Below are 14248 nucleotides of genomic sequence, written 5' to 3'. Positions count from 1 at the left end.
TATACATTTCCACTATAAGCTATTTGTTTACAGTTTACTGCTTTACCTTGTGACTAATAAGAGAAGATGGGGGAAAGGAAAGCAGCATTCAAATGTTAATTTGGGGTGGGGAGCAGGGAGGGAGGAACTTGTGATAGAACAGTTTTTAAATCAATGCAAAAGTATTTGGCTGGACACTCCATTAAAAAGTGTTGCAGTCTGTACTAGCACATTTCTGCTTTTGCAGAATCTCAAGTGATTCTTATGAAATACTTAATATCTACCACACAAATAAGAAAAATAAAAACAGCACTTCAGGAGGAATAGTAGAAAAGTGTACTATTATATACAAAAAGAGGCCCAATGTAACATATTATTGCCAGCAAACTTACCAGTCGTCTCCTCTCCTCTTCAACAGCAATCAGGAGCCGAGCAAACTCTTTCAGTGACTGGGCTGAAAAGAAAACAAAGAAAAAGAACATCTTAGTGAAAATGACATTTTAAGACCAGATGAGTCCACTACTTGGATTGAAGCTGTATTTGTAAGACTCTATTCTTATATGGTACTTCACTGAAATCAGTAGTCATTAAATGAGGCACAGACTGAAGCAAGCAGCAGGTCAAGAGCAGGTAAAAAAAACAAAGGAGAAGAACCTCAGTCTTAAGACTCATATCACAAATATTTAAATGGAATATAGCGAACTGATTTTCCTGAAATATGCAAGGATCAGTCTCAAAACAAGGAATTCTACAGTCATCCACAAAATTTACATTAGCACAATAGGAGCAGAAAGACACTGCAAAGAAAAAAAAACATTTAATTTCTCCTATTAAAGTGCAACAATAAATATTTGCAAGAACTATGAAAAATGTTCAGGTAAAAATTTGAAAGTCATCATTTTAGAAGAAACTGTTACTTATGCCAATAGTTTAGGTTTAGCAGCTCTTTGGCTTTATGTTTTACAGCTACAAGCTCTCAGGTGACAAGAACCGATGATTGATTTATAAGCCAAGCTTTGAATTCTGTTAAAACTGTGAGAGAGTCTTTGCTTAACGCTGCCTTCAAATATAAGTGAAAGGGCTATAGCAGACATCAACAGAAACATAATAAAAGTATTAACCCATAAAAGAGGGCAAGAAAGGGAAAACATTCCAAAAACGCTTAAGGTTTCATTCTCATGTAAGGAAATGGTGCCAATCTCTCTAGAAAAGTCTGTCTTTCCATTTATATTACTTTCTGAAGGGCATATGGGTTATTCAGAATTCAGCATCACAGTTCCACAGACAAAATGCAAGAGAAGAATAATGTGAAGAGAGCTAAATAGCTCTTTTTACTTTCTCCTGATGCATCTGGCAGTAATTGCTGCCAATGACAGGATGCTGAATTTCGTGGTTTAAAGCACTGATCTCAGAAAGCAGATTCATAAATCCTACAGCTTCTCAAAACAATCTTGAGGCAATCTAAATCATCTTTGAAAGAGAAAAAAAATGGAAACAAAACTTAAAGAATTTCTCAAAAGAACAGGCTTGAAAAAGTCTTCACAGTTCACTGACATACACTGCTGAGGGTATGCTAACAGAACTTTTGTCGTCTTCTCTGTTTTTCCATCTTCTCAAGTGTTTTTACAAAATATGTCAGTCTCCAATAATACAGCTTCATCCCCTCTAAAATGCCCTGAAAATTTTAAGGAAATAAGCACATTTTTTAGAGGATCTGCTATGTTCCAATACCTTCCAAGAGGGAACCAGTACCCAGCTTAACTGTCTTGTCAGCATTCACAAATTGCTCCTTAGTTTTTGGACCATACTGAAATAATTTTTATCCTTTATCCCACGTGGACCTTGCAGAAGTCATCCTTGTATTCTTCTTGTGCTCTTAACTTTTACAGCTGAAGAACACTTCGCTGTTTGTTCCAATTTCTTCTGCAAGACCTTACATAGCCTATTCTTTGCAACTATACTGCTATACCTGCATACCTTGACCTCCAAGTAATTCTTTGCTGACAAATTCTTTTTTCCCTGTTATTAGTCATGAGCTCTTTGTTTAGTCCAAGTACACCTGGTAAGCCCAATGTCCATCCAGATGGGTCTTGAGCCTTTTCCTTTAATATTTTTCCCTGAGAACACAAACACTAGAACATTTTGCCACCTTTTCAGTAAAAGAAATCCTAGGCCTCCTGCACAAAGTTCTGAACTCTGTGACTCAGGCCGACCAGCTGTGTCTTTCAGTTACTGACTTTCAGTTACTTACCAGGTCAGCCTTTATCACAGTTACATCTTGATATCAAAAATTTAGTTTGCTATCCACTGAATTAACTCAGTCTCTTAGAGTTACTTCATAATGGCCCATCTGTCAAAACCAGATAAAGAAATAGATGATGAACTGACTGGTTAAGTTACCTGATAAAAAGTCTGTTGAGTGGTAGGCACATTCAATGTACCCATTACAAAACCCTAAAAACTAAATAAACCATGAGCCAAACATACATGGCCAAACTATTTCTTATTTTCACACTGATATCCCTGAAAACTTCACAAGAAACTCTCCTTGCCTGTAGAAAACGGGACAGAACCAGTTCATCTCTTGCACATATGGCAGTGTGATCCTTTACCCACCATTAAAAAAATATATTAATATTTTCAAATAAACTAAATAAACATACTGCTTGAATTTTATTACCTATTCAGGGAATTAGGATGCACTTCAGAAAAGCATCTGACTTTCTAGTAAAGCCAGCAAACGAAATTGTTTCCAGATTATTTCAGTGAAATTGGTCATTTTTAACCGCAAGATGATGTGTTACTGCAGTCACACGTTAAAACTCCATTCCCCCTCCTTTTTTCACTTTTATACTGTGGAGTCACTCACAATGACAGAGCTATTTCAAAAATAAATGACCACACCAAGCACTATATCTGTCAGCAGATCCAGAACCTACTGAAATTTAAGTTTTCCATACCCACATCAAGCCTTACGGTACTCTTCACTTAAGTTTTTGAACACATCATTAAAACCATCTTTAATAAAACAAAGGTTCATGAAAAAAGTTTTCTTCATCATATGCAATGAGGAAGTTAACAGTTTACACCTTCCATCAGCCAAGCACAAATACTGCCAGTTCCCAGCCCAAAATATGGACAGGTTTTTATCTAAATCAAATAGAAAGGGTGGGGGACAGGCAAGTAAAAGCAATAGAGTTGTGAAGAAAAAAAAAAAATCCTCTCTGGTAGGCAACACTCAGCATTTTAGGAGGGAAAATACAGTAAAAGGAAGAACAGCAGGAAGCAGAAGCTGGGCACAAGGATGACTGGAAGATGTGAGAAGGAGGAAAAAAAAAAAAAAAAACCAAACAACCAAACACACCTACCCAGTAAGAGAAGGTTTTGATTCATCTTCCTAATTTCAAGGCAGAACCAGAGGGCTTTTAGTTTCAAAGTCAAAACTTTCGCTTAGAAATTAAATAAAACCAGGACAGACTGAGAAGAAACTATAAAAATATGTTCTTAAATATGCAAATCAAGATTTTCCTCAATCTTTAGCACTTATAAAACGTCACCTATACAGTGTCTCAGCTAAAGACTCAAGCTGTCTTCATTTCTTCCCCATTGCCTCACCTTTGTGGCGGGATTAGAAAGGTCAAAGTTTCACTAAGAACACAGAACCTATACCCTTCAGCAGTACTAAGACAAACCATTCCCCTGATCCTAGAGACACTTTTGTTGCAGACACCTTTGTATCAATAGCGATGGCACCTCCGCTGTTCATTGTCCAACACCTGCACCCACCCTTTTTGTGCCAGTCAATGCCCACGAAGCCACAGACTGTCCTTTCCCAGCTCAAGGAGGTGCACGGGGAGAACAAGTGCATCATGTAATGCAGACCGTAACGAAGGATGCATGCATGCCCAGTACACCAACAGAGCACAGCAACACGGACGCCTCTGGTGACCCCGCTGGTTCTTCTGCCCTTGCAATGGCACCGCATAACGTCAAAAGAGGCTTTACCACCATCAGCTCTCCTACAATACCACTGAGTACTTCTGAATATTTCATGTCATTACACCCTTCGCCCCATACAACCCTCACTCAGTCTGACCTCATTAAAAGCCAGGGTCTGTCCCCAGAGAACTTCATCTGTGCTGGAACCTGCAGCGGGAGGTGTTAAAGGGAAGGCAAGATAGCCATTGCTCCCCTTTTCCCACTGTAAGTTTTTCCCTTCTCCTCCCCTCCTTTCCCACAGCCCCCCTCTGGCTGCAGGCAGGTGACAGCCCCCCCTCACTCGGGCGCTGGGCTGAGCAGAGGGAGGGATACAGAGCCATGAGCTCCCAGGACGGGACAGGACGGGACAGCTTGCCCCGACACCTCTGGAGAGCACAGCAGGGGTGCCAGTCCCCTCCACAACGCAGCCCCCTCTCAGGACTTCAGCACAAACCCAAGGCACAGGGTACACACACCTAATTCAGGATTCACCATTCTCAACAGGAAACAAGTATTTCAACAATAACAATATGAGATGCTTTTGCACAGTTAAAACCCAGAAGATTTAAAAATCAGAACCTTTTGAGTCAGAGACAGGCTGCTGCTGTCTGCCAGGAAGCCCAGGATTTATGCACAGGCGTCACAATCTTTTCTCACTAATGCTGCAATAGTTTAGGTTTTCTTTCCTCCCCTTCTTTTTAATCAGAACAGACACAGAAGAATTACAGCAAACTTTTGTAAATACAAAAGGGGGGTGGGGGGAGGATGAGTCAAGGATTTTACAAGAGGAAATGTCAAGGGAATGTGCTGATAAGAAATAAAATCTGAAAACATACTGGTAATATAAAATACAATATGTAACCTAACGTTAAATATGAAGGTATTTTTAATTATTTTCAAAAAGCATTATTGTTATTGGTGGGCCATTTTAAGTAAACCAAAGTGCTGCGTTAATACTTTATTCTAAGTCATTAGTAGATACTAGCTTACAAAATCCAAATAGTTTTACTGTCTGGTTTTTATTTAAAGGCTGTTCAAAGGACTTGTAAGATACACTTGGCATCATGATGGAAATTATGCCTGTGAAAAGCTACACCCAACATGTAAAAACAATCGTATATGTACCCGGCTGTATGCTTGTGGTCACATTCATCACAATTAAAACAGATCACCAGCTGTTTTTTCTGGAGTGCTCCCAACCCAGCAATAATTTGCTGCAAAACTTCCCTTGTTCAGGAGAAATAGCTCCCATTACTTTATATAAAAAAAAAAAAAAAACCAACCAAAACACCCTCTTTATACTGAAATGAAAAGTTTTTCAATTAATTTGCTTCATAAGGAAGCAAACTAACTGTGCCAACATCTTAAACCTTAATGGTGTAGATGAACAATGTCTTTTTTTTTTTTTTCCAAAACATGCATGTGTTCAATTTGGGTTTTTATCCTTATCGTTTCAAAAATATGGTACAGCTCCACAAACAACTATACTCACACAATCAAAAGAGAACTGAAGTTTAATGTAGGACTAAGTGAATGAGGAAGAAATGAGAAAGGATAAAAAATTATTTATCTGAATTTCTAGAATGCATTATTACAAATAGGCCTCATTTATGCTCTAGGTAGAATTCTGGTTTACTGCATTAAAATCAGCCCTGTGGTTCATAGGGGGAAAAACCATGTACTTAACCTTTATGAAGTTTTTGTTAGAGACGTGTGTAGACAATGTATCACCTTAAAACAGCATGCCTATGGACACTATTGAAGCTACTCTATCAAAAATTAGCTTAATACTGAAGAGTAGTGTTACAGTGCACTACTAGATGTTACAATAGGTATGAGGCCATCTATATTTAATGGAAAAAGGAAAGCAATGTGTATGAAACCAAGAAGTAGTTTTGTATGACTGATACTAAATTTAAAGATATAAAGCCAAGTTTGGAAGGGTATGTTCAGCCTGAGATAGGATGGAAAGTTACTGTAGAAGACAATAAAAATTACTTTTTTTTCTGTGAAATGGCCTGTTGGTTTAACTTTTACTTACAGACACAGTCTTAAACAACGCATAGGCAATTTTCAAATACTCTGAAGTACATCAAACAACATTCTATAATATTCTAAGCAGATATCACCACTATCTTCAGATACGTGAATGCCAGCATGGCAAAAATACGCATACAGAAATACATCATTTATTCTTGCAAGATCTTGCTGCATAGGAGGCAAAAATGTGCAAGCCTGACACAGATTTCCTCATATCTTCCTGATCTGACTGGGGAAATGCCAGGACTGTGCTGTACATTGCTCCTTACACACTTTGGCAGGAAGGTCAGTCCAGTACATCCTCTCCACAACTGTTCATGTCTAGCACAGGCATCTTATAGCAGGCTCTGAATTCATGCTTGAGCATGAACTTCAAGTAAAGTCTCCAAGGGAGTTTTTCCGAGGAAGTAATACGTTACTAAATCAGAATTCAAGATGGGCCTAAGACCCATAAGGAAATTTCCTTAAGGAAATTTCCATAAGGAAACACTTGTTTCATAGAGTTCAGCAGCAAAGCAAAATAAACTTAAGATCCATGAGTGCTGGGAGAAGAAATTTTCTTTTCCAATTCTAAAATGAAAGTAAACATATTATTAAATAGTTACTAATGCACAGACATATTTCCAGAGATTGTAATGACTAGCATTATTTGCTACCACAAATGCCATTTCAAGCAGTTGGTGTTTTTTTTAAAAAAAAAAACAACACATCAAATAAATTTTCCATACTTCTTTCTGCGGCTTTAAGCCATATTGAAAAAGTACAAGGCAGGGGATGGGGGACGAAAGTATCACAAAAGGAACAACAAATGGTTTCCTGATCAGAGAGAAAAATCACAAATTTGAGATTAACACTGACCGACTGCCACAAGTATCTGGAATAAAGAGACAATAATCTGATTTCTCAGTACTTTCTACCTAAAAAGAACTGGCGATGTCAAAAAAAAAGCCACATAGGATCTCTAGTGTGTATCTGCAGGTAACTAAACTGGATGTCTCAAAACATGACCGCTATGGCAAGTTTTCAACAAGCCAAAATGTAAAACCAAAGGAGGACAGTCTTGAAATAGGGCTCTCAAAGCCTCTGATACTCTTTGTCTTTCAAGATGTTTGCTATGAATTTAAATATAGCCCTATTTATACAGCACAGATTTTCTTTTACCGCTGTCACAGCCTGGACTGATTTGTTAACAATTCTTTTTCTTCCTTTTTTTCTACTGAATAAAGTCCATAAAACATTAAAAGTGTACAGTTATCTACAGCTTTAAATGGAATTGCAGTTTAGCCCAAATGCAACAAGCTGCAGGATCAACACCTTAGCATGCAAATTGAAATAATTCGTGCAATTTATAAGTATTTCATAACCAAGATTTGACCGGGCTGAGCACCAGTGGAATAAAATTAAGAAAACAGTAGTGCAAGGCAACAATTCCTACAGAAAACAGTATTTCATTTTTCTTAACCAGATTTTCAGAAAAGCTGTATTTGGACAAATACATGTCTACTAAATTTTCCCAGTTATTGCTCAGATTTTAATTTTTCATTGGCTGCTGCTATTTTCTCTGCTACTGGTACCCTAGGTCCACTTCCCTCAGTTTCCAAGTGGAAACATTTTTGGAGAAACTTCAGTTTGGGAGTCTGAGCTCAGCACCATAAGTAATATTTACTGGGAAAGCAGAAAAGAAGACAAAAGAAGGGGACAGGAGTGCAGGATTTGAAACCACTGTTTTTCTTACCAATTTCATTCTCTTCTGCGTTTCATTCCCAAGATATTAGAGGAAAAAGAGCAACTGCCTTCTGTTGTTTAGGTTTAAGGTAATATTGCTTTGGCATTTATGTAAATACCAGTTTGTAAGCTGACAGCATGTCAGATGTGCTTTAACTTTAAACTGAGTATTGGTGTCAAAAGACAAATGATGTTAGAAGATTCCATTGTGGAAAAAGTTAAAATAACAAGATAACAGTTCATTCCTTCATGGGGTTTCAGTCTCGTTTAAACTTGGAATATTAACATTGGATCAGCTGCCTTATCCTGCATTTGGTTCCTCTTACTTCTCTAATCTGGGTAACAGATTTTATGGATCCATAATAAGGACCTCATGCATTCCTTTAGTCTGTGTTTACATTTACCACAACCTCCATCAGAACCAGAAAAAAAAAAAAAAAGCTATTTGTACCTTCCTATAATACAATGAAATGTTCTTCTGATAGTAAAAGACACGGGCTGAAGCAAAGATTCAAACGTACAAGTTTTCAAATTACACGGAAATACCCCAACAGACATTCTCAAATTGACAGCAAACTCTGCCAGCAGACAGTGGTTTAAATTCACAGGCCCAATAACCACCAATTTCCTTAAAGACTTCCATCATGAGAAGGTACACGAAGGTAGAGGCAACTCTGTCTGGTCTGTACTGCTTCTGTGACAGAATCAAGACACACCTGAGCAGACAAAGTGAAGCAATTTAGGACTCAATAAATGAACATTCTTACTATTTGCTCCATGATTAATCTGGTAAGTAAAATCTGCAAGGGCTTAATCCATGATGTTTTACCAATTATTACCATGATCTTTCAGATTTTGAAGCAATTTCTACCTAATCCAGACTCTGAACTTTCAACTCTGATGAACTAAAAAATAAATCCCCCCCCAAAAAAATCCACCCAATTTCAAGGATAGTTTATCCTGACTTAACACAGACATGCCCATAAGAAAAACAAATATTAACTATTGCTGTAAGACTTAGATCCTCCCAGGGAGCACAAGTTACAGTGGTAATTATTTTTTTTCCTGTGGCAATTCCTGCCTTGAACTGTGAGGCAAGATATTCTGCCATTTTTTTCCAATTCTTGAAAATCAATGTGATACCTTGCAAAAATAAATCCAAATCTGCCAAACAAATGCATTATACATCCATCAGGAGGGAAAAGTATGATAAAAGACAAAGAGACACAGAGTTGGAAAATGCCTGGTTTAAAACTTTTGCAAATAAATTACACAAATGAGGAAGCAAGAAAAATGACAAAATTATAAATTTGGGCATAAAAGTCTTGTTTCAAGAATCATATTCTCCTAATATGATCACATCTTGCACTATATACTGGCCAGCAGAGAACTTTATCAGAGCACAGCTACTGAAATCCATGTAACTAAATGTAAACAAACAAAACACAAGGCTTTTTTCTACTTCATTTGAGTTAAAGCACTGTAAACTCAGAGTAAATACAATGGTATTTTGTCCTCTACATAATAATTTGGAGTTTATTGGCTCTTTGAAGTATTAGGACAGGAGATAGTAATATGTGCTTCAAATTCCCCAAGTCGACAAAACTAGCAATGCAACTATGACATATTCAGAAACGGTCTCCCACTTCACCTCCCCTGGTTTATGGCATTCAATCCCTGTATGTTTTTTTAGGGAGTGTTCCCCATGAACAGATGTTTAAAAGGCCTTCTCTTGCTGGCCATATACCAAGCGCAAGCATTTCCCCTGACCAGTCTTCTGGGTTTTGTCATACTATAAAGGCAAGACAAACCAGCAGAAGAGGCCAGCAAGTTCCACTGGAACAATGGAACCTCCCGCCTGACCACAGTAAACCTGTACCTCAAAGTGCAGACTTAATATGCGAACCATGTAACACAACAAAACAAGACCTAAGCTTCATCAAAGCCCAAAGCTTTGCAAGATGTGTTTGCAAGTACACTGTAATACGTACATACCATATTAGGCAACTGGAATTTTAACTCAAGTATTTTCATCTTGCACAACTTAAAGAGCAAATATAGCAAGGTATTTTATGAAGGTTTTCTTCTAAACATACGTGAAACATAAAACGTAAGGCCACTATTAGAAGTAAAAATCCTTTTCCCCATTACAGAGCTATATTGAAACAGACTTTTGTCAGTGTAACTATCTAAATCCAGGCACAAACAGTATCATACACAAAACCTCTTTGCTCTAAAAAGCAGCTATTGTGTCACAAATACTTAAGCAAACATAAGCCTTGTACAAAGCTTAAACAAATACTTTCAAGTACACTTTCCACTCCACTCCTTTTCAACAAAAGTCTACAAAAAAAGCAACATGTTTATACACAAACTAAGAAGACTTGCAAGAAAGTCAGGTTATCTAGAATTTCCAGATCCACTGTTAGCTCCTCAGACACAATACTCAGAGAGATAACCTTAAGACATGCAACGTTACACCATTTAAATAAAACCAATTACTTGACAACTTATCAGTAAATTGCCATGCCCTACTTATGCAGAAACTCACAAAGCAAATACAAGTAGAAAATTCAAAACGGATCAAACAAAGGCAAAACATTCTCTAGAGTACTGAAAGATTTTTAAAATTTATAATGGCTGTCTATCCCACAGCACGTAACTAAAAACAGAAACAAAACAAACCCACACCAATTATTCAAATACCACCACCACACTTTTAACACTTTATTAAAAGAGCAGCTGCAGTATATCTACTCAGTGTTAGTGTTCTGACCATAAAAGCAGCGAGTATTTTGAAAATATATCATTCGATCTGGAAATTTATCTATCTTCTGCAGCACGAATTCTTCAACACAACAATTTTTCAATACAACACTAGCAGAGCTGCGGTAGAAAAATCCCACTCTAGACTATTAATAGTCTACAGCACCGCTCCCAAAATGTAGCATCCTGAAGGGACAGCAGAAACATTTTAAATGGTCTAAGCAATTTCTTCCATTTTGTTAGAAACATGTGACTGAATGGATCTTCCAGGCAGTCACTTGCTCTCACAGAGCACTGTATCAAAACCTTTCCACAAATCAGTAAATCACTTTTCTTGTCTCTCTCCTTCCTTCTATACTTCTGTGAAGGAGCGGAGGCTTTTGGGACTAGCCACAACAAATCTACTTTCATCATGTTCTCACAGAATAAAGAATCAACAGTTTTAGACAAGTGGTCATCAAGATATACTGCATCTCTATGCCACAACAAAATAGGGTTTAAAATTGTATCTGCCAAAGACAAATCAGCCTCCGTTTCCACCTGATGGAGCCACATGCACAGCAGTCCTAGGGCTGAACTCCATAGCTGCATAGCTCAGCAGGGTGTTGGGAACAATAGTCAATACATTAGCTTTTGCCCAACAGGTATGAAGTGATCTTAAATTACTTCTGGAGACTTACTTCAAAGCCCTAGCAGCTTGAATTGGCACCCATTGAAAATAACAGCCTAAGTTCCTATACTGTGAAAATCCATTTAATCTAACTAATCTTTACCTTAACTAAATTAACCATTAACCTTTGATTTGAACAGATCAAACTTCTCCAGATTTAACTGATATCCACAGCCTGTCAGAGGAAGAATAGCTTTAAAGGCCATGGACTATTCAGAAATAGATAAAATCAAAGGTGGATTCTGGTTAAATCACAGATTCTTTCAATCTCCTGCTTTCCTCCCTACCACCCCCCCCATTCCTACTAAAAAGAATCACAATATAAATCCACTATCCATGTAAAACTTTCATTCTGAGAAAACAGTTGCTACTCCATGCTCAAGTTTTCTGAACAGTTGAACAACAAGGCAATGTGGGAAATAACCACTGGGCAACACACATCATCTTCAGCTGCAAAAGTAACGTTCAATCTCAGCATTCCACAAACAGAGGAGTTAAAAGTAATTATGATTACATCTCAGGCTTGCCAATCTCTGATTCTTCAGAGGCACATCCTAAATGAGGGGGAAAATACTCATAGTTCAATCTTTGCAGCTGTACAAACCTTATTTGTGTGTGGCTCTTTGCAGGTGCTGAAACAGGGGAAGTAAAAGGAAAACCAATGTACTCAGAATGCAGCTGAGAATCATCAATACTGGCTTTTTTCTGATTTATAAAATCTAGTGCATTTATTATTTGAATGGTGAAATATTTTAATTAGGTAAAATATCACCAAATACTTCAACACATGTTAGGTCTGCCATAATTGCTTTGTGGAATTTAGGTGGTCTACAAAGGGATCAAGGACTTCCTGTGCTTAAAACTCTAACCTCTAAGGATTTTGATTTTAGAAAATGAAAATCTTTTATCTTATTTGCTCAAAATTGAAGATGAGTATCTCAAAGCTGAGCTGATCAAACCACTACCTGTTATTGCAAACAAGTGCCTATTGCTCAAGAGGTATACTAACTTGACAACTCTAAAGTGTTACGCCTTTTCACTACAAGTGTATTATATGCAGCTACAGTACAGACCAGTTATTTTCAAACCAAGCCTGTAACGCAATTCTCTTGTCCTCAGACTGTCTCCCCATAGGCGCTCATACTTCCAATGGGATGCCCAGCTCTACAAAGAACAAAGCTATGTAATAAAAGAGGGAAGAAGAGGTATGTTGAAGGCATGGAACGAGGACAATAACGTAGAATGCACCTACAAGAGCACAGAAGATCAAACTATTAATGAGGGACACAGCGTCTTAATCCATGAGTGGCATGGAGTTGTCTACTTGTTTACTCAGCTGTTCAGGTCGAATGTTGACTCACCCAACCTCCTTAGCAGAATGCACCAGAAGAACCAAAGCTATTGCTGCCCACTGCCTGCCTCAGCCTCTTTCTGTAAACAGCAAGTGGCAGTCTGAGACACCACAGTTTGCAGTCCAATTTAATAAAATGAACTAGCATGAATATTAGACTCCCTTAGCACACCAGGATGTGAACTGCAGTGACTCAGGAGATCTCCTGCTTCACATCCAAGTACTCCTGCCACAGAAGAAGGGTAGGACAGACAGGAAGAACAGTAACTGCATCAGCCACCCCAATCTAATTTTTCTCATTTGAATACACATCTTAAGGCAAACAGGGAAAGAAGCATGCAAATTCTAACCTTCTGATATATATCTTGAAGAAGAATTAAAAACAAGGCCTGTGTTGTTGATCTTATTTACTCTTTTCCTTCTGCACAGATAAAGGCCTATTGCAACATTATTTTATTTCCTGCTTTGTCAGTCTCATTTGACCTTCCACAGAAAGGACAAGAGCTCTTGGCTGGTCTAACAGAATGCCAGCCTTCTCTTTTTGGTAAAGATGCTGTTTCGAGGCCTCCGGGATCCTAGCACTAGCATAAAATCACTCATATCTTGGGGTCAAGAAACAATAGTGTTCCAGAAACAGGTGGCATTTGTTTAAATACGCAACAGGGATTAAAAAACATAATGGTAGGAACAGATTTAACAGATTTTAAACAAATACTTCAGGCATTTCACACCCTGATTGCGCTGAGTTCCTCCCATAATTTGTTACTGTTTAACTTTTGTAGATAAAAATAGTCCAATAGCAGTACCAAACAACTCTCTCCTGTGATTCAGATCTTAAAAGTAGCTCATGCAAAGAGTGAAGGTCACCTAAAAAGTTAATCTTAAAATTCATTCTTCCAACTGGATGAAAAAGAGCTGGCAAATCTAGCCAGGTAATTACTGTGGAAAAACAGCATACAATCTTTCTATGCAAATTCACTCTCAGCCGCAAATAGCTTTCTATGCTAATTCAGAACTCAACCCTTCCCCACCCATCTGAAAAAAACGCCTTTTGTAAATATGCTTGTCTCTAATATGTTCCACAAGGTCAACAAACTCAATCACTACAAAAGTCATTGGGATGATACCTATGCTAAAAAAGTCCGCCCCCACAACTTTAACCTGGAGGTGGTGGCAAGATCCTCCTCTTTCCTTGGTTTGGATAAGGCAGTAGTAGACCCAAGCCACTGGAATTCGTTTTGATTTAATTGTTGTTTGGTAATTCCAATCCAGAAATGTGGTTATGAATGGGAATTCACTGCAAAGCAGGTAGAACGTGAACCCTAAAAAGATGTTTCTTGAACAACCTCAAGTGATTAAAGAGATGATCTGTAAGATACGCAAGAGATTCAGACCGTAGGTGGCTCAATGGCATTTAATAATTAATTTGAAAACAGCCAGGCAAATGCAAGAAGCCATTGCACACAAGAAACAATAGAGATCCAGTGGCTTGAAATTGTGACTAGCTTGACAGCAACTTTCCGAGGTTTCTGATTAGCCTCTGAGTGGCTCCAAAAGAGTCTCTCTCCTAATTTGAAGACTGCAATGTCCACATATTGATTTGCCAATTTTTGCCTCCACACACTTCAGGCAGGAATAAAGCTCCCAAGAAATTGTCACTCTTTCTCTATCTCTCTTTTTTTGTGTCTCTCATTTTATGCATTGCATGCATAGTTTATACCATTTGAAAAAAACAGAAT

General features: G+C 37.9%; 1 protein-coding gene across 1 annotated transcript in view; it reads right to left on the bottom strand.

Annotated features, from left to right (window-relative positions):
* Positions 1–14248, bottom strand: part of ARHGAP42 (Rho GTPase activating protein 42) — a 162173-nt gene that overhangs the window by 109209 nt on the left and 38716 nt on the right. Inside the window, exon 3 of the mRNA XM_056328674.1 lies at positions 372–433. Coding sequence (XP_056184649.1) covers positions 372–433 — 62 coding nt within the window. The remainder of the gene's footprint in view (positions 1–371; positions 434–14248) is intronic.

This window comes from Falco biarmicus, chromosome 2, assembly GCF_023638135.1.
Source record: "Falco biarmicus isolate bFalBia1 chromosome 2, bFalBia1.pri, whole genome shotgun sequence".
NCBI classification, from domain to species: Eukaryota; Metazoa; Chordata; class Aves; order Falconiformes; family Falconidae; genus Falco; species Falco biarmicus.
This window is presented reverse-complemented; position numbering and strand designations above follow the sequence as displayed.